Genomic DNA, 25,091 nt, shown 5'->3' with positions numbered 1-25,091 from the left:
TATTTGTGCCATTATTTACTGCCCAAAAAGCATGTATTAAACCAGATGCTAATTTGCGCTGCTCTTGGTAGATTGCGCTGGTCATTATGGAAATGATCCGGCTGCGTCTGTGTTCTTTAATTTGTGTGTCGTCAGTAGATCACTCCCATAGGTGCTTTTTTGGAATTGTGCTCTAATTTGCCCTGTTTAGTAAATCTGTCCAAATCATAAATCTTATTTTATAAAACTAGTTAAATGTGAATTGTTAAATGCTCAAAAAGTAGATCATGTTTTATTAATTCTGCATGATAATTGATGTATGTTCACTGAGATCATCTGTCCATACCTTCCCCAGGTCCAAGCGGTTTTAAGGCGGTACTGGAATCAGTACCGCATCCAGTTTGGAAGCACCATCGCGCAGTCCGATGCTATGAGGTCTGCCTCGTACACGGCGTCCTCCATTACAGAGGTCCAGGGCTGTTACAGCATCGATGGCCACACAGAACACTTGAATGGCAAAAACTGCAATGACATTGACAACATCTTAAAACCAGAGAATCCCTTTGCCTGATGCCACTGAACGTGGCAGTATACAGTATATATAAACGGTTGGTTACAGCAACAGCTGTCACATGGCTGACTTGGACCTTTCTACCCACAATTCACCACTCATACTCTCTGAAGGGTGGAGAAAAGGTATTTCTCCTAGAATTTACACTGAAAAACATTTTGCTACCTTCATTCAATGGACAAATACAAGCATTATTTGCCATGTCTTTGTACTTCACAGTATTTTAGTTTGCTCGACTGCTGTCTGCAGTGGAATTAAATGTAAATATTCAGCTCTTATATGTAATGCACTTCTTTGTCTTATAGGATTGTCCCTGTGATAAAAAAGATAAATCTAATCCAAATGATGACCACACTGAGAAATGTATATTTTTAAACAACAACAACTATATGTTGGAAAAAAAATTGAAGAGTGCGCAAAAGCCAGTGCCACTTTTTCTTTTATAAGGCCGCGTGACCACCAATGCGTTTTAGCCAGCTGAAAACGCTAGATGCTCTGCTGAAAATGCTTCGGCATCACAGTTTTTTTTCTTTTTTTTTCAGTTGAGACGCTTTGTTGCTATGATATGGAATACCCTCTGCACTGTTACTTGTAACTGATTTCGCAGATAATTTGCTGCAAAAATGTTGACAATGTAGAGTACCTGCTATGTATGTTCGGAGACCAGCAATATTAGGCCCTGTTTACACTAGTGCGTTTTTGTTTTAAAGCGGCGTTTTAAAATGAAAACGATCCTCGTCTACACTGGCATTTCCACAGCATTTCAGAAACGATCTCCGTCTATACTACATGACCGTTCATGCACACTGGGCATGTGCGTACAAGTGTAAACAGTTGCCTCTTGCACATGTAGGTGGCTGCAGTATTAAAAAAATGCAGAGTTTAACTACACAATGGCTGCTAAAAATGACAACAAACCCAGCAAAGATTGCAGTTCAGTCTCCATGTTATTGTTTACATGGTCATCAAGGATATGCAGAGCGAACAGCCACGCCATCGTGTTCGAAAGTCTCCGTTTTTGAGGTTCGAAAATGCTGGCGTAGTGTAAACGACAGGTGTAACCGTAGCAAAAATTATGTGTTTTAAAACAAAAGCACACTAGTGTAAACGGGGCCTTAATTTCTTATTCATTTTGTTCCGTTCTCTGCTTGTTGATGATGTTTTACAGCAAGAATGTTGTGAAAGTTTGGTCGGTGTTGTATTTGTCCTGCCTTCCTCCACTCTGATTGGATGGCTGACTAAAAAGTGAAAGTGATGAGCACAGCGTTTTACTCAAAGTTTTACTCGACCATAAAAACGCTGAGTGCTCTTGAATGTGAAAAAGTCGCTCAGCCTCGTTATGTTCCTGCCGTTTAAAAAAAACACGCCGCTCCCATTGAAAACAATTGGAAAAGTACGCTAGCAGCTGGATAAAATGCTTTGGTGGACACACGGCCTAATAATGATTTGGCAACTATTTTAACGTAAATCTGAAACAGTATCATAGCCAGCTGTTGTCTTTGTTTATTTGGACAAGAAGTAAATTGAAACTTCAGGAAGAAATCAATAAGATGCAGTATTTTTAGTATGCACAATTTTGGTCTCTAATTGCTATTTAAGTATATCCGTTATTTGACAACACAAATCACAAATATTGTGAGATCTTTGTAAAGTAATTCCAAAACACCTGCTTTAGGGACTCCTGAAAATGACACTGGAGATTGGACCATAATTTATGTAAGAACTCAAAAACATGCGTATCACTTTAAGATATACAGTATTTCTCAATATAATCTAATTTATATGCTTATTTTTTCACAATTAAATTTATACTACCCATGCCACATTTTCAGTGTTTTTTGACTTCATATTTCTTAACATTCTTGTAGTGTTCAGTCATGTGACTTTTATGAAATAAGGTACAATAATCTGCTACCTAGAATATGCTACTCATATTTCCTATAATACGCTTGGAGTGTTTGAGATATCGCGCTCTTGTGTCAAAGTGCAGGGATTCAGAAGCAACTAAATAAAAAAAGGTTCTTGATATTTGACCCTGTGGCTTCTAAAGATACTTTAAATTCTACCTTTCACTAAATTCAATTACATTCCATGATTTGAGTAATGTTTATTTCCTTTGATGTCACAGCTTTACTCACTCCGTTCTTCTCTGAAAATCAGCAAGTTTGCATAATGCTTAAAGGAATAGTTCACCCAAAAATGAAAACTGGCATTATTTGCTCACCTTCATGTCATTCCAAACCTATATGCAGTTAGCTTTCTGTTGGAAAAAAAAGGAAAACTTCTGATGAATCTTACTCCACTCTTTCTAATGATGATCACATCTGACTCATGCACTATATATATAAGCTTTCTGAACTCGTACAATATTTACATTTCAATCTCTTCACTTTACGTGACAAAAAGACTGAAATCTGAAGATATTATTCACTGAGCCTGTTATGAATGAGCCAATTGAAGGTTCATAAATCAGTGGAAAATAAGACTTTCCGATCTGGTCACATTATTTTTGGGTGAATTACTCATTTTTAATTCCTGCTTTTGTCCATATTAGACCATGCAAACAAAATTGTTGACACAGGTAATGCCACAAACGTGCGTGAATGTGCTTGTATTAAATATGTAAATATTATACTGTTAGCTGTAATCACATCTGAATATTTTATAGGCGTGTGCATAATATTGCTTTGCATTACATTTCTTCCACTCTAAACAAGAAACATTTCTCAATCTGGGTTCAGAGCAAATCAGTATCAATACTGCAAATCACAGCATGTAAAAAAAAAAAAAAAAAAAAGCCAAATATCCACTGTATCATCTCATTAAGTTCCGCAGACTCAACACATTATTTCATTTTCATGAATGTATGCCAATTACTGTTGCTCATGATGTATTGTTATGTTGTTTGTGATAATTTGTGTTTCAGTGAAAACAAAGTACTCACTGCAGGACGGTTTCATATGTTTCATAGTATGTTGCAAATATACATTTGCTTGTCGTTTTTCGACCTGGTATTTGAGGTTGTACTTTTTGTGAAAGTTAATTTTGCTTTCTATGTTGGTATCAGAATAGTTGTATTGTGTCTATGCTGCACCTAAACTCAACCACTACAAATGTTCTTTTCTGTATGAATGTAATATGTCTTTTGTTCTCTTGAGGTGTATTCGTGTAACATTTATTTCATAAAATGTGGGCAGTGTTGCAATCATGTGTATTGTATTATTCTGTAATTATAGATTATTATTTCAAGTGTCTTGTTTGAATGCTAATGTGTGTTTCATTAAAAGCACTGGGGTGGGGAATAGATGTTGGTCAAAATACAAAAGCACATCAAAGGTTCCATTATTCACACTGAACTGGATTGAAATGAATTTACTCAAATTCCAAGGGCAATCTCTAATGAAGTCCTCTCACAAAGTCATGTTCGTCATCAAACGTGTCCTTCAACTGCCTTCAGTCGAGTGCACTGCTTTGTTAGTTAGACTCCTGGCTAAAAATGGCTACATATTTAGTGGTCTTTTAACGGTCTTAATCATTTTAATCACAAATCACTGTTCAGGAAATTGTTCAAGTAAGAGTCCATGTTAATCCAGTCAATGTTAATGGTTTCAAACAGTTCATGAGTAGTTGAAAAATGTCTCCTAGTTCATTTGAGTTCATTGTGAGAACAAATATTTACTAAAGGGTTCTGAAGAAGACCAAAACATGAGCCTGATGGACTTGTTCTCAAGCCACTTTGCAGTTTGGGAAGGAACATTGGATTGTTGAAAAATAACATCTGATCCCTCCTTTTCAATTGTGGGAAGCAAGATATTCCGCAATATTCCCCAATACCAGCAGCTAAAAGGCTCCCCCCACATTCTTCCTTCACTGTGGTAGAGATGCATTTATTTTTATATTTCTCAGCAGATTTTCAAAGACATCGCTCTGGAGCATCACCATGCAACTCGTGTTTCATAGTGATTCATCAGTCCACAGTCACACACAACTTCCCATATTCTGCCACAATCTTCATTTCTGTTTCTGAGATAGCAATGGCTTTTTAAGTACAGTATTTGCTTAAATTTAGCTAATTTCCTGACCAATAATTTGTGGTTTAGACAAGTAAAAGCTTAGTATTTAGCCATCTTGGGCCATCTTTTTTTTTTTTTTTTTTGGCCCAGGAGTGCATAATGCCATGTTTCAATCCATCAATCAATAATAATAATAATAATAACATTTTTTTTTTTTTTATAGTGCCTTTCTGAGACCCAAGGTCACTTTACAAAGATGGTATGGGAGGGAACAATATATATTGTCCACTAAAACAGTGGTTCTCAAACCTGTCCTGGGGACCCCCCACCACTGCACATTTTGCATGTCTCCCTCATCTAACACACCCAATTCAACTCTTGCAGTCTCTACTAATTAGCTGATGACTTGAATCAGGTGTGTTAGATGAGGGTGACATGCAAAATGTGCAGTGGTGGGGGGTCCCCAGGACAGGTTTGAGAACCACTGCACTAAAACACCACAAAAAAAAAATATTGTTATTTGCTAAAGTGTTAATTAGTAAATATTACACAATAAAATATCTATAGGCATCTTTGCAGATAAGTTAAAGGAATAGTTCACTTTCAAATGAAAATCAGCCCAAGCTTTACTAACCCTCAAGTCATCCTATGTGTATGTGAATTTCTTCTTTCTGATGAACACAATCTGAGTTATATTAATAAATATCCTGACGCATCTCAGCTATATGTTACCAAACGAATATGAGCAGAAGAATGTTTCTCCATCCATCATAAACATATTCCACACGGCTCCGGAGGGTTAATAAAGGCCTTCTGAAGCGAAGCATTGCGTTTGTGTAAAAAAAATAAAACATCTAGCAGACTGCCTTCCGAATTCTTCAAAAAGCTTACGTTGTACGTCTTACGCCTTCCCTATTCAACTTACGGAACTGACGTGACGCCAGTTCCATTTTTTTGAAGAATACGGAAGGCTTTCTGGCAAAAGCTAGATGTTTTACTTCATAACTTGTTAAATATGGATTTTTTTTTTTTTTTACACAAACGCATCGCTTCACTTCAGAAGGCCTTTATTAACCCTCCGGAGCCGTGTGGCATATGTTTATGATGGATGGAGACAGTTTCTTCAGCTCATACTCATTTGGTAATGCATACTGCCATTATAAAGCTCGGATGTGTCAGGATATTTATTAATAATTATGTGTTCATCAGAAAGTGAACTAATCTAAGGCTGCTCTGTGCCAGCTCAAAAATCAGTTTAAGGATACAATACTCCATAAAACATGCCTGCTCTGACCCAACCCATGCCTTAGTGTCATTTACAATTGCTGTACCTCTGAGCAGCATTAAACAGTCTGTGTAGACTAAATGCCTCTACAGAAGCTCTTCTTTGCCACATTTGCAGTGTAAAGTTGACATGACTATACATGGTGCGATTTGTGAAAAAAACAGAGGGGGGGATGTTTTGAAAGAAATTTCATTAGATAGAATCTAAGCCAAGCCAAGGTCAGAAAATGTTTGCTAGGGGGGTACGGGGGCATGCTCCCCCGGGAAAATTTAGATTTCCCTGGTGTACATATGTGCATTTTTAAGACATTTTAAGGCCAACAAATTGGATAACAATAGCTTTAAAACCATGTCAACAAATCCTACCGGGGAAAATCCCCCCCCCCCCATCCCCCATCCCCCATCCCCCATCCCCCAGACTTTTGTTGCACACTGCAGTAAGCTAGATCAATATTAGACATGGTAAGACATGGTAAAACATGGTACTCACTGTAAATCAAGAAAACGAGATTTAAACAATAAGACTTACTGTGTTGAGCTGTAGAACAGTGATTAGTTTTCTGTCAGTGAATGTGTCCATCCAAACAGCTGCTCACCTGTCTAATAAAACACATAATATTAAAGCGTCTTTGGTGTTTCCATGGTTTCTAATAAATAAAACCGGAAATCAAGGGTAACGCGGGTATGATGTCACTGATAGGCGATGCACGGACATGGTCCGTGTCCTCCTTAAAATTGATTATTTCTCTGGATTTAAACATTCTTGGAAACATTTGGGATAATGTAAGTACACAAGTCAACAAAACATTATTCTTCCAGTGATTTTTGGATATTTTAATCCAAAAATCTTATATATTTTGATTTTAACAGTATAAAAAAACTTAGTTGTCTGAAAATAATATAAACAGACTGTGAATTGCTCATTTATTAGTAGCCTGATGAACAAATGTAATGTGTAATTAAGCACCAAATGGAAATAATGACCTAGCAGGCATTATTTTTATGTAATAGGGTGAATATGAGGTAAAGAGTTACTCAAACAGTAAAAATAAGAAGATGATATAGTTGAATTTATACCAGCTAGAGTAAATTTACAGGAATAATGTCTGTTCTGCATGTCATCAGATACTTTTGAGAACTAAAGGGCATCATGCTGGGAGTGAAGACTAAAAAAAAAAGTTTACCAAGGAAGTATTGCCCGCCAGATGTTTCCTTTGACATGCCACAGTGCAGCATTAAATTGAGAACATATGCTGTCCACCATCTTGGACAGAATTAAGTAAACGGGGCAATCCCAGAGAGCACTGTGGTGAAGTCTTTACAACACTTGAATGGAAAACAAACTGTGAGAGCCATACAAAAAAAAAACACAAGACTGCCTTGGAGACGTGGAGTCATCATCAATACTATTCAAGTCTGAAATGTTATACTTTGGTGCCCATTTTCCTTTAGCTTGAACACAGAGGAAAATGTGTTTTATTTATTCTGTTTCAACTGAAAAGATCATGTTCAGTGTTCAAGCTAAAAAAAAAAAAAAAAACAATCTCTCTCAACACGTAGAACGGTGTCTAATCAGAGGGAAAGTCCACTGAAACAGAGCTGGTGAAACAGGTGGGCTAACATACACTTGACAAACAGGAGATAAGCATTCAATCGTCTGCCCACATGAATGCGTGTTCACCATATGTTCTGCTTTATCCAAGAATTTTAACAGTAACCTACGTCATTGCCTTAAATAAATAGTACTCATCTGTATTCACAGAGATACGGCAGGAATGATGATGCAGTTCTGCCAGGTGAGGAATGCAGTTGAAGAGACTACAATGATTTTTTACCAAGAGGTTAAGAAGTAACCCCAAAATGAACCAAAAATTCATAGTTTTAGGTTAAAAACAAGCTCAGAGTATTAAAAATGCCACATTAGTCATCTTAAAATAATAATTCACACCAAAATTGTCATCCTGAAATCAATGCCAAAGACAAGGACATACAGAAAAAGTCAGATGGAAAGGAATAAATTAAAGACCACTTCCAACATCAGCTCTCTTGGAAGACTGCAAATGATGTTGATTTAGTACATGGGGAAGAACTATAGAGTCTTTTCAGTGTTTGTAGGCACATTAATGCTTTCTACCTATACTTTGAAGTTGCATATCTTTGCTTCCCCCTGAGAATATATTCCAATTAACATTACTCATTTCTAAATGGGTTAATCTGTTTTCACATTAATTAATCTATTCAGCCGTCTTGATATGAATGACTTGAATCTCTCACAATCTCACACAATGGAGATGCAACAACATTAACATCCATGTTATAAAAACACAGTTAGCCCTAAATGACCTAAATAGCAGGCAGGCCACACTAATGGAAAATAACACAGGGTGGAGGCTGCCCAAGGCCAGTGTCACCTGCATTTAGCTTCAAAATCTGATAAAAACGTGCTTTATTACAATTCACAGATGGGTGAGTAACACTCACTTTCATCCTCACACATTCATGCGCCTATAGGGAAAGGCATGACCGAAGCACAGCAAATGGAAAACACACAGAGAAAAGCCTATTCTTCCATTTGTTTATTTCACTAATTGCACATAGTTCTTACATCACCAAAAATGATTATATTGTTGAAACGACAGCACATTTAATTAAAATGATCATGACTGGCCAAACAACATGCACAGATAAATGAAATGCACATGTGACTAGCATTACGTGCAAATTAAGCTTTCTTTAATTTTAATTGGATAAACATTGGCATGTAAATATCCAAAAGAATCAAATCAGTTCATTGGGCAATATTATGATCGACGACATAACTGTCACTATACTAGACATAACAATAAAAGAGACTCCGACAAGACCCTGAAGGGACATCTAAGAGAACATCCATGGGTAGGAAATTGCAATTTACCAGCATTAACCTCCTGACATATGACTGAGCTAAATATATGACTCATCCAAGAGAGGCTGGAATGAAATTTTAAAAAAGTACTCATATTGGTAGGTGCATTCTATTTCAGAAGAAAACATTCATGATAAATCTTTCAAAAATGTATAAATAATTCAGGATCACTCCTGAACTCGGACAAAATGTTTGACTTCATAGTACATACAATGGGGTCCTGAACCCCATCGCAGCCTGTGACCTGTGACACATTGACCTGGGCAGCACAAATTCATTCTGGAAACAAAGGCGCCAAACGTGTGTTTGTTCTATCTAATCAAGCCCTGTCTTTGATAGCACAGGAAATGGGCAGATGGGAGAGTCTTTACTCAGTGAAAACAATCAATAAAGACCATCCACATAGCACTGGTCCCCCCTCAGGAATGCAACCAGGATTTTAAGGGAGTTGACTATTTACTTGTACAATTTCCAGTTATCTGTAAAATAAACAAGACATTTGAATAAGAGCTCCTTCCAAGGGAATAAGGGACTGTGGTGCATTTGATGTGATAATATAGAGTTATATCACTTGTTCAACTTCAAAAAACACTGTTTTCAAGCACGGCTAATCTTACATCCTCATGAGGCCCCAAACAAAATGTCTTTGGACTTTTGGAATGTTCTTTTCACTTTGTTGTAATGTTTGGGACATCCTGAGGCAATACAATACAGGCAATAAAAACAGGATCTCAAATAACATAATTGCTATAAACAATAATGATTATAATTTTGAGAAAAAAATAAATAATAATAAATAAATAATTTACCTTTTATTGTGGAACACTACGAATTTATATATGTTCTTTATATATAATCAATAGATTTTCTTCATAAAAAAAGTCTCTGTTTGGATTTAAATAGTGTGTTTTTAATTTCTTAAACAATGTAGGAAGACAAATCATGGCCATATTCCAGGGTGACAAAGGTTGGTTGGGAGGGAGCATGAAGAATCATTTTCACACATGAATTGACAGTCCAGACCTTAAATTCACTGAAAATCTTTAGGATGTGCTGGAGTAGACTTTACAGAGTGCTCGACTCTTGCACTGTAATGGAAATAACATTTATTTCCATCAAGAGATGCATTATTTTTATTGTATTGACAATGCCAAGTCAAGCGTTAACAGACAAAGGAACAAATTACAGTTTGTTACACCTAGTAAAATTTAGTCCCTCTTAAGTAGTTGGTACAGTACAGCCTTCTGTATTAAGCACTAAGCAGTAAACAGAATGCACTATTGCATAGGTCATTTTTTGACCTAGACTGATAAAAACAAATCACAATCAGCTACAAAACCGAAAAGCATCTTGTGTTATAAAAGTACAAAATAAATAGAGTAATGAAAAATAAAACTTGTGCATTAGGAGTGTTACAATTTGCTCCACTTAAACTATATTTAAACTACTATTTCAGTGTAAAGTGCGTGTGACTGAATTTCATCATCAGAAGAATACGCGCACCTCCGCATTTTTGCAACCGTGCGTACTTGTACTCGCAGGTCGCACATGCACATTAAATTTTTGCAGTAATTAGTTTATCCACAAGGTGGCAACCCTGTCCTAAGGGTGTCGATTCACAAGGTAGTCAAAGAAAAACTGCATAAACAGAACAGACCGGAACGCATGCAAGCTACAGCGACGATGGAGGCCTACATAGATGAGAGATTGTGCAAAGAGTAACCTCATTTGTACAACTCTAGCATGAAAGAATATAAAGATGTTTACATGGGTTGTAACTTGTGGCTAGAGATTGCTCAAAACTGCGCATGCGTCAAACACCTGTGTTTGCGTACTAATCAAATAAAGTATACTTTCCAAGGCTGTGTGATCGACTGTGCGCATATACTAGCATAGGCGTAAAAAGATGAAGTATACCCAGGGCTCGAGCCTTTCAAAGTATTGTTCTTTGTCCATGAGCGCAGAAAGAAGCATTTGAAGCATACGCACTACCTAGTGGACTTTGTTTTCAAGCGCTCAAGTCATTTGCATATGCACTGTTCGTCTTCTGCACTTTTCTTGTTGTGGCGGTTAGCAAACAGTGTTATATTACTGCATGTGACCCTGGATTGGAGTGTGGATCAACATGAACATTTACTGTTGAATAACTGATACTGATACATTTTTACCTGTAGTTTATCCAACTTGGGAAAAAAAAACGTGCAGTTAGTCCTGATATACAGATATAAATATTGATGTCTTTCTTGTACAAGACGAGCCAACAATATTCAAAAACCAGGTAGAGGAAGTTAATGTGACAAACCCTCAAAGAAAAAAGACAGATGTCCCCTACAGAGGCAAAAATGTGCATGGCTCCCAGGAGGATATATGATTTCAATTAGTTTTTATCCTTGCAAGGCCTGTTGGGTGATCTGCTCAGTTTTAACAACTTTCACATGGTACAACAAGAGACCTTTAGTCAGAGAATGCAGAAATGAGATTATGCAGAGATTCCCATAAATAGCAAGACAATGTACACATTACAGCAATACAGACACAAATGCACACTAAATGCAGCACAAGTACAAGAATGCCAGTCTGGAGAGTCCTATTTTCTGACCCGCCACAAATTATCCTATTTGTCCAAATGAACAGATGAAATATAAGAGGTGCGGCACTGTAATTTTACAGTTGACGTCAAGAGATGTGAAAATGCGTCAGATATGGACAGCACACATAATTAAACCTCAGCCATTTTCAAAGTGACTGAAACTGGGTCCCACAGCAACCGAATTGGAGGTGTTATTGATCCACAACTGTTCCCCCCACGTTTGCGCCCCCAGTTTATTCTGAAAGCAATAAACACAGAGTTCATGCTGTTGTCAGATGTTTGACCTATGCATTCTGAGAAATCGTGGCTCTCTCTCACACTTCCCAGGAGAGTCCATAGTGGACACAACAAGGACAGGTGCTGTTATTTGAGAGCCTGGGGTGTATAGGCCACAGCTGTGAGCGAAAGAGCCCAGTGAGCATGCCATATGCCTCTGGGAACATCCTGTCGTAGTTGTCTGGGCGCAGCATGAGCCAAATTAAACTCAGACAGCCAAAATGTTAGCTATATTACAGATCCATTGCATTGCAAATTCTGGGTCAACCGAAAACAGCTGCACTGGGTCAGCAAAACTACTTGTGCCATAATAATGTTTTAATAAAAATGAAAAGAAAAAAAAAAAGAATAAGTAAATTAATAATATAGATATACAGGGGTTGGACAATGAAACTGAAACACTGGCCAATATAGTGTTGGAGATTTCACGCTTATATATGCTAGTGGCCAATCTTCACTGATTTTACATTCCCTCAGAAAGATCAGAGTGTGAAGGTTAAATTAGCAGAGCAAAAGCACAGCTGTACATAAAATATTGTAATCCACACAACATAATGGAAGACATATTGTTGGTGCGTATCTCGTTGGCTCATCTGAGATCAGGACAGCAAGTCTTTGTGGTGTATCGAGACCTGTGGTATCCAGGGTAATGTCAGCAAAACTCCATGTAAGACAAACCACATCCAATAGGAGTAACTGTTGACTCAAGAGGAAGCTGTCTGAAAGGGATGTCCAGGTACTAACCTGGATTGTATCCCAAAAAACACAGCTTCCCAAATCACTGCAGAAATAAATGTGCATCTCGACTTTCTTGTTTCCACCAAAACAGTCAATATTCATGATTGGGTTGCTATAGCCAAACCTTTGGTCACTCATGCCAATGACAAATGTCGGTTTTATTGGTGCCAACAGTGCAAATCTTGGGCCGTGGACAATGTGAAACATGTATTGTTCTCTGATGAGTCCACCTTCACTGTCTTTCCTACATCCGTGGAAGATACAGTGTGGACCAGATCCAAAGAGGCTTAACACCAGACTGTTGCTGCCCAGAGTGAAGGGTGGATCAGTGATGGCTTGGGCTGCAATATCATGGCATTCCCTACTGTGCTTGATGGGTGCGTCACTGCAAAGGACTACCGAACCATTCTGGAGGACCATGTGCACCGAATGGTTCAAACATTGTACCCTGAAGGGGGTGCCGTGTATAAGCATGATAATGCATCAATACACACAGCAAGACTAGAGACAAAATAGTTTGATGAACAGTCACAAGATATAAATATTTTTGAGCCACTTTGGTGTATTTTGGAGGAGCGAGTCAGAAAATGTTTTCCTCCTGCATGCATCACATAGGCCCTGTTTACACCTGGTATTAAAGGGGCTCTATGTAGGAATGACACCCAGTGGTCAAATAGGTACTGCAGTCCAAATTCAAAATATTGTTTGCCCCACCCCCTTGTTCAAAGACGCTGGTGGCCAGCTTGAGGATATGCGACAAGAGGGAGCGCAATTGACAGTGAAAGCTGAGGAGACTTACACACTGTAAGCTGATGAGTTGATTTATCTGTGTTTTAATATGCTGTCATTCATAGAGATTTTTAGATGGATGCAGAGGCTTTTTGGTTCAGGTAGACTCTGCCATTCTCTGACCCAGTTTGTTTGCTGGTTTCCATGGCTGCAATATGCGGTGTTTTCCGCCAACTGGCAACCTGTGATGTCGAAATACTATTGGATAAACTGGTAGCACGCGGTTTCGCACAGACCAAAACAAAGACAGACATTCCGACACGGAACGCACATTTCAAAGTAGAATGTCTGGCTGTAGCGTTGTTTTTCTGAGAAACAAGTAGGTGAACTTAGCATGTTTCCTAAATATCTGCAAACATATTGGGGTATTTTTATGCTTTATTAAAGTGAAAATCTTACAAATAGCCCCTATAAGATGCATTCTGGTTGATACAATCACAGGTGGACGATGCTAAACACAGGTGTAAACAGGGTCTAAAATGTTTTGAACTTGTCCACTTTTGACCATTTCCAGAGGTAGTCAAAAACACATTCCACTGGATTGCTTTTGTAGTGTAGACAATCATGTAGTCAAATGCATTTGAACAGACACAAAAGACCACCTACTCTCCACCTACTGACTTAATGCGTAAACATTATGGGAAGCATGCTAGTCAGATGGGATTTAAACTTTGTCGGCTAGAGACTCAAGTTTGGTTTGAAGATGAAAAATGTACCTAGCACAATCTTCTCTCACCATTTCAGTTTTCTACCACACACTCACATTGTTTGGGGTCGTCTTACAGCTATCAGAGCAGAAACAAAAGCTGCTCCTCGCCATGTTTTTCTATCATCTCCAGGCACGTTCATATGTAAATTGCTTGAGCTTATTTGGCCAGTAGATCGAAAGATCTGAAAAAAAAAAAAAAAAAAATGACATTCCTTAGTGAAAAAACCTATACTAAAATGTAATACATTTATTTCATCCTGAGTATACTACAAATCCATTAACGTATTTACTGACATATCGCTTGAGCCTTACAGATATAAATATACAGTAAATATACAGTAATTAAACATTATATGGTGTATTTCTTTATTTCACAATGCACATTTCTTACTATTAAACCAAAAATGTGTTTTAATACACATAATAATTTTTGAAAATCAGTCTTTAAATGCAAGATATTTAAAGTGTACCTAAAGTATACTTGCAGTAGTTCCATTTTAGCAAAATCAAATATACTAAAGTATATCTTTAGTTAGACCTCAGCACTATTTCCGCATAATTAAAGTACAAAATTAAAGTCCAATTTAAAAGTACACTTGCAGGGTATTCATATTAAGTACATAAATATGTAAATGTATTTGTAGTATACTTAGCAAAAAATAAATGTATTTCAAATACATTTTGGTATATTTATTTTTCACTAGGGTTTACCCGCCCATAGACATCACTCTGAAGAAATCAGGACAGAAGTGGTTGAAAGTAGACAAAAAAAAAGACGGATTAAAACACCAGCTGTAAATGAGTATGTCTCTCCCTCTTCTACTTGTGATCCGATCGACCAAAACGCATCGTAATACCAAGTGTAAACAGGGCCATAGTGACCTGGCCACTGTTCCGAAGGAATGGTTCAAAATCCCTCTGGCCACTGTGAAGGACTTGTATGTGTCATTCCCAAGATGAATTGTTGCAAAAGGAGGCCCTACACTATACTAATAAATAACTGTGGTCTAAAACCAGGTGTTTCAATTTTATTGTCCAACCCCTGTACATAATTACATTTAGAATAAATACTCTAAGTAAATAAATAAACAAATGCTTATGCAATTCTTAAATGGTTATGAAATCTCACAAAAATAATATCTAGTATCATAAATAGCAATTCAGACCAAACCCAGCTATTAATGGTAATGCAGATGGGGTCATTCAGCTGTCAAATTTACATGGAAAGTTGTTCCATTACTGGTGCCAACATACGTCAGACAGCGAGCTTGGTGACGATTGCTGGGGTTAGACCCTGCGTAGAGACAGGTGTATCATATTTGACACTCTCTAATGGGAAATGAGAATCCCAAGATAAAGCCAGGACATAGCTCTGGGTGTCTGTAACCAGAACTCCTCTCATGTGTGATTCAGTATGGCTACTGAAGCCTTTGTGCAGGATGTACATTATAATGCCCTTGTGCATTTAAAAGGCTGGTGGGAAACAGACACAGGAAGAACAGTCTTCTCTAAGGTCCTTGAGAGTAGCCTGAGCTACATTAATGTGTCCTCACTGACTCTAAAATAAACCTGTCAAACACCCACTGAGATGAACTCATGCCAATGCTTCCTGCAAAGTAAATCCATTAAAATGTGCATTACTAACATAGACAATGTATTCAAAAGAACCTTGAAATTGCTGGTTGAATAGTGCTTATTTGTTTCTCTGGGTTTCTTGCATGTAAATCGAATCAAATTAAATCTTTAAGATTGACTGTCCACACTGTCACGTTGCAAGTGATGAAGTCAGATCCATTTGTTCAGATAGTGTGGGTAATATCCCGTATATATCAATACCAGTTGCCATAGTAATGATATAAGTGACAGCAAGAGACATGAGGGAAGCTGTCATTGTGAAAGAGGATTGAAAACTGAAATACCACCACTTCTTATGCCCATCATGATGGTGTTGAACTCATCATCCTTCAGAAAACATATGCAGCAGGAGCATTATACATATTCTACATCCAAAACAGTTTACTTTTTCACCATTCAACACAGAATAATTGACACATGTGAGAGAAAATGAGACACTGCATATCTAGGCTACTTCATATCCCAAATGAGAGAAAATAAATTCTGCTTGATATACAGACTAACATTGGAAAGAGCGATTCATTGAGAATCAATTTGTTTTAAAGAACTGGTTTAAAATAACCAAATCACAGATTCTTTTGAATTATCATTTAAAAGTGTATTTAGTTCAATTGTCCCAATACAGAATTAAACATTTCACTTCTGTAATATTTTTTTTTCCATTACATATCATTATTATAGCCATTCATTATAAAGATGATGTAAACTGCTGTTTTTTTAAGGTTCAAATGTCACCCTTCTTGTGAAAATTCCCAGGATCACCACACATTTCCACCAAAATACACTATAGTCAATTAGCAATATTAATGTGGCACTTTCAAACAGTAAAAATAAGCTTATTCATCTTTTGCTTGGTTTCCTTTTTGTGGCATATACCACAGTTTTACAGCACCAATAGCTGTAGTGACTATGGTATTTTGGTGGAAACTATGGACACCATGGTAATTTTTGAGTTTTATATCCAAAGTTCTCCAGTGGAATGCTTTACAAACACTTTGCGAATCAGTTCATGCGAATCATTCAAAAGAACTGGTTCAGAGGAAAGACTTGTTCATGAATCACTAGACTACAAACAACTAAACGGATTTGAGTCGGATCAGCCAAAACAATCAGATTTTTGCCGCTTGTCTGAACTAAGCCATAGTCTCTAGTTGCTCAGACCCTAATGTACATCAGTGTCTGGATACTGAGGCGAGAAATGGGATGCCTGTGGGGATCCTTGCATAACTGAGAGCTGGAGAGCTGTCAAGTACATTTGAGTGCTCTCTCTCTCTCTCTCTCTCTCTCTCTGTCTTTCTTTCTTTCTCTCCTCCTACATGGTGAATGAAACAGAAGTCTAAGATGTGCTCTAGATTTGTACATGAATCCTTGAATCCACTCATTTTTAATGACTTGTGCTCTGTAATTTGTTATGATAGTATCAGATGAACCCTTAGTGGGACAAAAAAAAAGTGGGGCAATTCTTGTCCAGAAGAACAACAATTACTACATTTTATATTTCAAACAGATGTCTTACTTTAGATTTATCTTCAGATCTACCCTTTCAGTGTTTAGGTAGTATATTGTAAAATCGAACAGTGAAATTAAGTGAAATTAGCTTGTTACACTCAAATAATAATGAAAGTTAATTGTACTTAATAGTAAAAAGTTGCGTGAACTCCAAATTTCATTGTAGTAAGCTGAACTTAATATTATTAAGTTACAGCAGATTTCTCTAATTCTCTAATTTCTCTGTTTAAATAAATGCTGAAATTAAGTGTTATTTTTTGCACAAGATTAACATAGGGAGTTGTTAATAGTTGGTGTTTAAAGGGTCATGAACTGCGTTGTTTTATTGCTTTATAATGTTTGCTGGGGTGCACTTATAATGTTAGTATGCTTTTTACATAAAAAATAATTAATAAAAATAAAAAACAAAAAAAATAATTTAGAAATAAAAGGCATTTTCCTACCCTGCTTTTAGCCCTCTTATTTGAACACTCTGTTTTAAGGGGCGTGTCTGCTGTGAGACTTCAGTGTAAACACCTGCTGCTGTGATTGGCTAACATCTTTGCCTAAAAAATAGTTAAGCAGCCTATTACTCTCTCGGAAACTTTTAGCACATTTTTACTATTACAGCTCTCACATTTTTAGCTCTTTTGCAGCTCTCAAATCGTAAAAAATGTTGCATAACATTTATATCTGTCACGGTCACTATCTGTCTCACTATCAAATTCAGATAAGCCCCATATGACTTTCCCCGCCTGCTTTCCTGGATATTCCTGTAATCTGTGTTTCACCGTTGTTGTTCAATAAACCGCTGTTCATATCACTTACCTCTGTGTCCTGTCTGGCAGCTGACAGAAGACCAGACCAAACAAAGAAGATGGACAGCAATGTAATTGAAGTGTGAGACTTCGTGGGACAGATTGTGGCGGCAGCGCAATCCAGCCGCGATCTGTTTTCCTACACAGAAAAATTCTGTCGCCACTTCCAGAACAGCCCCTTGGAAGACAAGAACATCAAGCCAGTATTTAAGATTGGTGTCAACTATGTTGATTCCTGGGAACTCCCTGATCTTGCTGGGCTAGACTGGAGAGAGGCCATCTCCATATATTTGGACAGCTTCATTCCCACATATGCTTTCCAGCCAGCCCAAGAGCCTCTTCCCAAGAGTGCTGCCACACCCAAACCCTCGGTTAAGATGGCTGCTGCCATGCCTCAGTCCTCTCCAGAGAGTATGGAGGACCTGTGGCTGATTGACTGGTCAGAGGCGACTCCCTTCCTCGTCCTGAGTCCAGAGGCGACTCCCTTCCTTGTCCCAAGGTGACTCCCTGCCTCAACCAGAGTCCAGAGGTGACTCCCTTCCTTGTTGAGAGCCTAGAGATGGCTCCAGTCCCCGAGTCTGCTCGAGAGTCCGCTCCAGTCCTTGAGGGTGCTCAAGAGCCCACTCCAATCCCCAAGCCCGCTCCAGTCTCTGCTCCTGCCCAGAGACCCGTAGCTCCTCCCAAGATTTTTTTTGGGGGGGGGGGCTATATACCATGGCCATAGTGGCACCACCCTGGCACTCTGAACCTCCTGATCTGCCATGGCGCCCTGAACCTCCTGATCCGCCATGGCTTCCCGAACGCTCTGAACCGCCATGGCTTCCCGAGCTGCCTAATCCACCATGGTTTCCCGAATGGCCTGAACCACCATGGCTTCCCGAATGGCCTGAACTGCCATGGTCCCCTGAGCTGCCCGAGCCGCCATGGCCCCCTGAGATGCCTTAACCGCCATGGCCCCTGAGTTCCCGGCTCCGTCCTGAAGGCTGCATAGCTACCTGCACCGTCACCATCACTCTCCTGCTAAGACTCGAGAACACCCACCCTCCCTACCCCGTTGTTCCATCTATGGCGCGAGGACACGCTTATTGGGAGGGGGAGTAATGTCACAGTCAATATCTGTCTCACCGTCCCTGAACTCCATTTCCCAGCATTCCTCCTCCTGCGCACCTGGTCACATTCTGCAATCACCTGCTCCTGATTACTGATCGCCATCACCTGTCAGCACTCATCAGCACTGCAGTATTTATGAGCACTCTTCACCCTAGCAGAGTGTCTGGTCTCATCACTATTATGCTGCCAAACCTGCCCCACTTACCATTTGTGTCTTACCTGTTGTTCCAGCGTACCCTCCATGTTATCCACCGCTGCAGATCTCCACCATCTCCATGCTGCACAGTTCCCTCTGGATCCCTTGGAATACACTAAAGGACTATCAGCTTCAGATAAGCCCCATATGACATTCCCTTTCCCCGCCTGCATTCCTGGATATTCCTGTAATCTGTGTTTCACCATTGTTGTTCAGTAAACCTGCTGTTCATATCACTTACCCCTGTGTCTGGCAGCTGACAATATGGCATTAGAACATTGTAGCCGATCACAGACATGTTGTTGAGTGCATGAAAGCAGTGATCTCGTCATTGCAACTCAATTTCTGCACACTAACGAATGCTTTCATTGTAACTAATGGTGCAAACGCAGAGATTCGTTGAATAAAACGGGAGTTTTGGTGTGTGATACTTTGGGAGTTTTGTCACTGATAAACTTTGTTTGATTGACAGCTCCAGTGATTGTAAAGGGAGCGTTCTTTGATCGCTTCTTCTTATAATTTAATCACTGTCTAAATAACAGATTATTTTCATCCTACTAAGAGAAACAACATGAAGTTGAATGTTTAGTCACTGGTTTGATTTCCATACACGTACACATAGACAAAGAAAATCTGACTGTACATGAATTATAACTTATCAAATCAGGCATTAGAATGAACAGTTACTTACATGTGTGTGTGAATGTAATCCGGACATACTACATCCTAATCATGCTGTTATTATCATGTGACTTATCAGCATCAGTTGTGTCGCTTTACTATCATTCATAAATCCTCTCCATTGGCCTCACTGGATAGTAAAGTGTCCATCGTATGCACATTTCAGGGTCATCTGGGTACTTTTTGCCTACTCTTTTATGAGTAGCCTACTGTGAATTCAGACATACTTCTTTTGTCACATACTGTTTTTTGCCTACTATATAGTAGGGAAGTATGCGATTTCAAATGCAGGGCAAATCTCTAAATTTACTCTCTTAAAGCAGTCCCTTGCAAAGCATGCTGGGAATTACAGATCCACTGCCCATTTAGTTACAGTATGTCAACAAAAATGATTCATGCAGTCCCAACACAAATGGATTAAGTAAACTTTCATTTTTGTATATATTAGGTGGATTAAACACATGAAATTAAGTTGTGATAATTATGTATGATTTCGACTAAAAAATAATGAAGGTTAATTGTACAGTTGAAGAACTGCACCACCCATAAACCTTTACAGAGATTCCCCAAACAAAGAAGCATTGTGAATAATCACTCCACTCTGAATGTTTTACAACAAATCTAAATATTTTGCGCATTATACTTAAGTCATTAGTTACTATTGTTCTGATTCAATTAATTATAAATTCATCATTGGATAAGTATTTCATTCCCCCATAAAAAATAAATAAATAAATAAATAATTTTTTTTTAAAAATTAAATACACAGTTTGTATTTTTCTTACTTATTTGCTTCAAATGAATGCTCTATGCAGAAAATAAATGGGCGAAAATACCAACTGTCTCATTCCTCGCACTCAATAGTTTTCTTGGTAAACAAGCATCTGTTGAGAGCATACTCTTAAATGACTGACATGTTGTCAACCTTAATGTTTTGTGTTGGACTTTTCACTTCCTTGAATAGAAAGATTGTTATTTTAGTGGCACCCAATGAACTTAATGCCAACCCATCCCACATAATCGATCATACACTGGGATGTTTGTCTACACACTAAAAAAACAACCCTATAACACACATTAGCAAGTCCTACTAATGGAACTAATGGAAATATTTCTCATGTTATTGTATGGAGATCAATTTTTGTTTTTTACCAAGAGTCTAACAGTCCTTCATACTAAGGAGGTCCAAATCAAGAAAGAGGAAACTTCTGTCCAGTTGAGTTTGTAGTTAGAAGGGAAAAGGCATTGCAGTTTTCCTGTGATTGTGTAAAATCACCAGCAAGGATCTTTTTTACCTACTTGTGGTGATTATGGTTTTCAGAAATCATCTCAACCCCCTCCGCTACTGAGCATTCGACAAAAATAAAACAAAATAAAGGTGACATAAGTTTTTGATTAATTAAACTATGTTGAACACCAATACTTAGTTTATCTTTTTATATATATGGAGGATGGAGAATATGGGAGGATGTTCTAGCAAAAACAAAAAAGCAAACCCAAATCCAAACAAGCAAATCCAGTGGGACTCATTGCCTGGTTATATTTTGATAAACTATATCTAGTAAGCAGAATAATGAAGTTTAATTAAAAGGTTTCTGAGGATGAATTATGCATGAAAGTCATGTCAAATTCCCTGGAGTAGAGCAATGTGTAAAGTGCACAGCTGTCTACACATTCATGCCAGAGGGAAGAAGAGCATATTAAGTAAACCTCATGCTCTCTTTTGGTAAGAAAATCATTCAATTAATTTTTGTTCTTTTAATATTGCTGTGGTTCCTTGATAAATATTCCCACTTATCACTGTGGTGGGATTTTTTTTTTTTCCCAGAACATTTGCTACCTAGCAACTAATAAGGAAAACATCTCAGCATTGTTGATGGAAATCACTGTTTATATTTTTCAGTTAGGGAAAGCTGTGGTGCTTTTTAAGTGAAAAATGAAAATTCTGTCATCAATTACTCATCTTCATGTCAACTGTATGACTTTCTTTCTTCTGTGGAATATAAAAGAAGATACGGTCAATGGGCACCAAAATTCCTTCCTTCCTTCCTTCCTTCCTTCCTTCCTTCCTTCCTTCCATCCATCCATCCATCCATCCATCCATCCATCCATCCATCCAATATATATATATATATATATATACACACTGTATGTATGTATTTGTACTGAACCTGTGAAAATTTCCCTCAAGGTGGGTGATGAAGTCCATTTGGGATTGAATTAATGCTGCTGTGCAGCCTTGGTCTTATGCATAAGAAGGGTTAGAACATGTGATGCGTTGTGAAGAGGATGAATCACAGCAGCAGTGACTAACATGGCCTCTAAAAACACTTGAAGCTTCGTGGCGGGACAAACGTGGGTTTAGTTTGAAGAGTCTAGAAAAAAATTTGTTGCACTGCCTACATGAACAATTGCTCTATACTGTTACATACAGTGGGGTCCAAAAGTCTGAGACCATTTTTTCATCATCTACTCCTGGAAATAAAGTTTGAAACAAAGAAAAGTTACAACGCTAAATAAATAAATAAATTCTACACATTTTATAGGTCATTCCATTCAAGCACAAAATGGATCATTCTCAAATCATACTGGTTAACATGATAATCAGGTTTTACACAAACAATTAAGAAATTTATAATTCCTCATATTAAATGCAACTTTTAACTCAAATTTTGATGCTTGGTAGTAAGTATTAAAAAAATACAAATAATAATTTTTTTTTAAAATCATCTTTATTTTACTAGTGGCTTTTTGAACCTGACTGTATGTTAATCTGGTTTCAAAACCCTACTGTCATTATTTAAAACATGATAAGAATGTAACTTTTTATGAAATTCATAAGATTTCAGTTGTAATGTTTATAAAGATTTTTTAAAGAAAATTTGTCATTGTCTGTACCTTACATTAGGGCATGGCAAACAATTTATGTAACAGCCTGATTGATGCAAATTATGTAAACAAGACCCTTGTCTGGAGTAAGCTTTTAGTTATGTCATTCTGATGACAAAGCTTCAGTTTTGACACAAAGAAGAGAAGCCACTTGACTGTAAATCCCACTGTTTTGCCAATGCACCACACTGACCTTTATTTTAATTCTGCTCATCATATCCAGTCCAATTAGATTAATCTCTGCAAATGTCACTGTTGTGGTTCCAGCTTTGAAAGCACAAAATCTAACCTCAGCCAAGAATTACACTGTTTAGCCACACGTCTAATACAATTAAACAGAACATGCACAGCAATTAAGAATTTCACACTGAAAGTCCCACTGCATGAGGCAAACGATGTGCTATTAGAACTAAAAGTGCTGATTTGTAGTGATTTACAGCAAAAATGATTTGAGTCACCATTTATCAAAAGTTCTAGATGTCATCACTTATTCGTTCAGGAATACCACAGCAAGTTACAAAGCTCTCCAAGGATTTCAGACAGCAGTGACACCTACAGTAGCCAAATAATGAGATCCATATGACAGGGTATTACATGCCTTGAAACTTTTTTTGGATTCACCTGTTGTAGAGACAATCAATCACTGTCAAGCACTCCTCATTTGATGACAAACTGGAAACAGACCGAGTCTCATGGGCCAAGAACACACTGCTTCAAGATTCAGAAGTGATAACCGCATTTAAAATATACCGATATGTGTGTGGTCTTAAATATTTATTGGTTACTCTTTTTGAATTACAGTAGGCAACATTTGAAGTGGATTAAAAAAGTTGTCCTAAGAATCAAGTTGTCCTAAGAAGAAGGTTTGGTTTTGATCCACTTCAAATGTTGAGTACTGTATTTATTATTTATCAGTGACAGTATTTGGTGTTAGCTATTTTTTATGACTTGGATTATACTTGAGACTGGTATGTATTCCATTTTCTTTTAAACCTTTACAGATTTCCTGCACTTCACACAAGCTATCAATGTTGAAAAAATTGAAAATTTAAAATAAATTCATTGCCACAACCTTAATTTTTTAAAAGTGAGTTTGGTTATAGAATGTGACTGTCACTCGTGAACTACAGCGAACTGTGTGTGTACAGAACAAGACTCAGCACTCATACAGTGACTGTATTTAGTTGCAGTGTGTTTGTAGCCATGGTGATTTGATGACATGATGACAGTGAGGCATGCAACGATGAGCTTGCTCAAGTATCACTTACTTCCATCTTAGTCTGACGCAGATAATGCTAAAGCTACCACCAAAATTATTCTTCCGCCAAAGCTCTAATCACCATTAAAGCTCCGTTAAAGTGCCCCAACTATGCTTTTTTGGATATGCTTTTTTGGGTATGTAATCCATACGACTCCAGGGGGTTAATAAAGGCCTTCTGAAGTGAAGCAATTCGTTTTTGTAAGAAAAATATCTCAACTTGCGCCAAATGAGCAACCCACTGACGCGATGTATGACGCAGGATGTAGGAGTATTGTAAGCTTAGATGCCTCTCGCGGTTCAAACAAATAGGGCTGTGCAACAAATTTAAGCTCCTCTTCTCTTATATCAAAATCTGCCGACATTTCTCTTCTAATTCGTAACCGGTGTTTTGCTCTCTCCTCTGGGTCTCCCTGCGTTCGTCATTGGGTCCGGGTCAAAAGTTGCTGTTCCGCCCAAATCAACTTGCGGAAGCTAGTTATTTGAATTTATAAAGTTTTAAATATGGATATTTTTCTTACAAAATCGCATCATATGGATTTTTATGGATGGATGCATTATTTTTGACTTCAAAATGCAGCCCCTCATTCACAACCATTATAAACCTATATTATTATATTTTTAAATATATCTCTGATTGTATTCTTCCGAAAGAAGATAGTCACTTACACCATGGATGGTTAGAGGGTAAGTAAATCATGGGATATTTTTCATTTTTGGGTGAACTATCCCTTTAATTCATGTTGTTGACGTCAAGGAGACACTGTTTTCTGTGCTGCAAAAGCGAATCCACTTTGCATGCACTTCCAAAGGATGAGGACTGGGGCTGGAATAGATAAGGTAAAACCAATGCCATTGTTACTGTTCATATCACTGTGTAAAAGTGCCGAGGAAGCCTCTGGAGCTGAAATTCAGATCCATTTCTGGCATGCGCTTTAAGTGGTAGACCAATCAGAGAGTATCAGAAATGAGGGGTTTAGAGAGAGCGGATCATTTATCGAACCATTTCAGACACTGTGAGAAAAGAGATGATGCTGCAATGTATATTATGAGAAAATTAAAGTGTTTTTTGACCTTGAATGCATGTAAACCATGTAGAAGATCTCCAAAATAAAACTAGGAGCCTTTAAAATAGCATAATAGGGGCACTTTAAAGAGCAAT

The 25,091-nt window shown here is 37.8% G+C and overlaps 2 protein-coding genes across 7 annotated transcripts in view; one reads left to right on the top strand and one right to left on the bottom strand.

Moving 5' to 3' along the window:
* calcrla (calcitonin receptor-like a) overlaps window positions 1-3,803 on the top strand; it is a 33,700-nt gene extending 29,897 nt beyond the window's left edge. The window contains exon 13 of the mRNA XM_048194453.1: window positions 335-3,803. Coding sequence (XP_048050410.1) covers window positions 335-550 — 216 coding nt within the window. The 3' untranslated portion in view covers window positions 551-3,803. The remainder of the gene's footprint in view (window positions 1-334) is intronic.
* LOC125270643 overlaps window positions 1-25,091 on the bottom strand; it is a 154,586-nt gene that overhangs the window by 107,053 nt on the left and 22,442 nt on the right. For all 6 annotated transcript variants that reach the window (XM_048194480.1, XM_048194481.1, XM_048194479.1 and 3 more), the window contains exons 2-3: window positions 6,377-6,447; window positions 326-501 (exon numbers count right to left, since the gene is read on the bottom strand). The gene's annotated coding sequence lies outside the window, so the exon portion shown is untranslated. The remainder of the gene's footprint in view (window positions 1-325; window positions 502-6,376; window positions 6,448-25,091) is intronic.

This window comes from Megalobrama amblycephala, linkage group LG6 (assembly GCF_018812025.1).
Source record: "Megalobrama amblycephala isolate DHTTF-2021 linkage group LG6, ASM1881202v1, whole genome shotgun sequence".
NCBI lineage: Eukaryota > Metazoa > Chordata > Actinopteri > Cypriniformes > Xenocyprididae > Megalobrama > Megalobrama amblycephala.
This window is presented reverse-complemented; position numbering and strand designations above follow the sequence as displayed.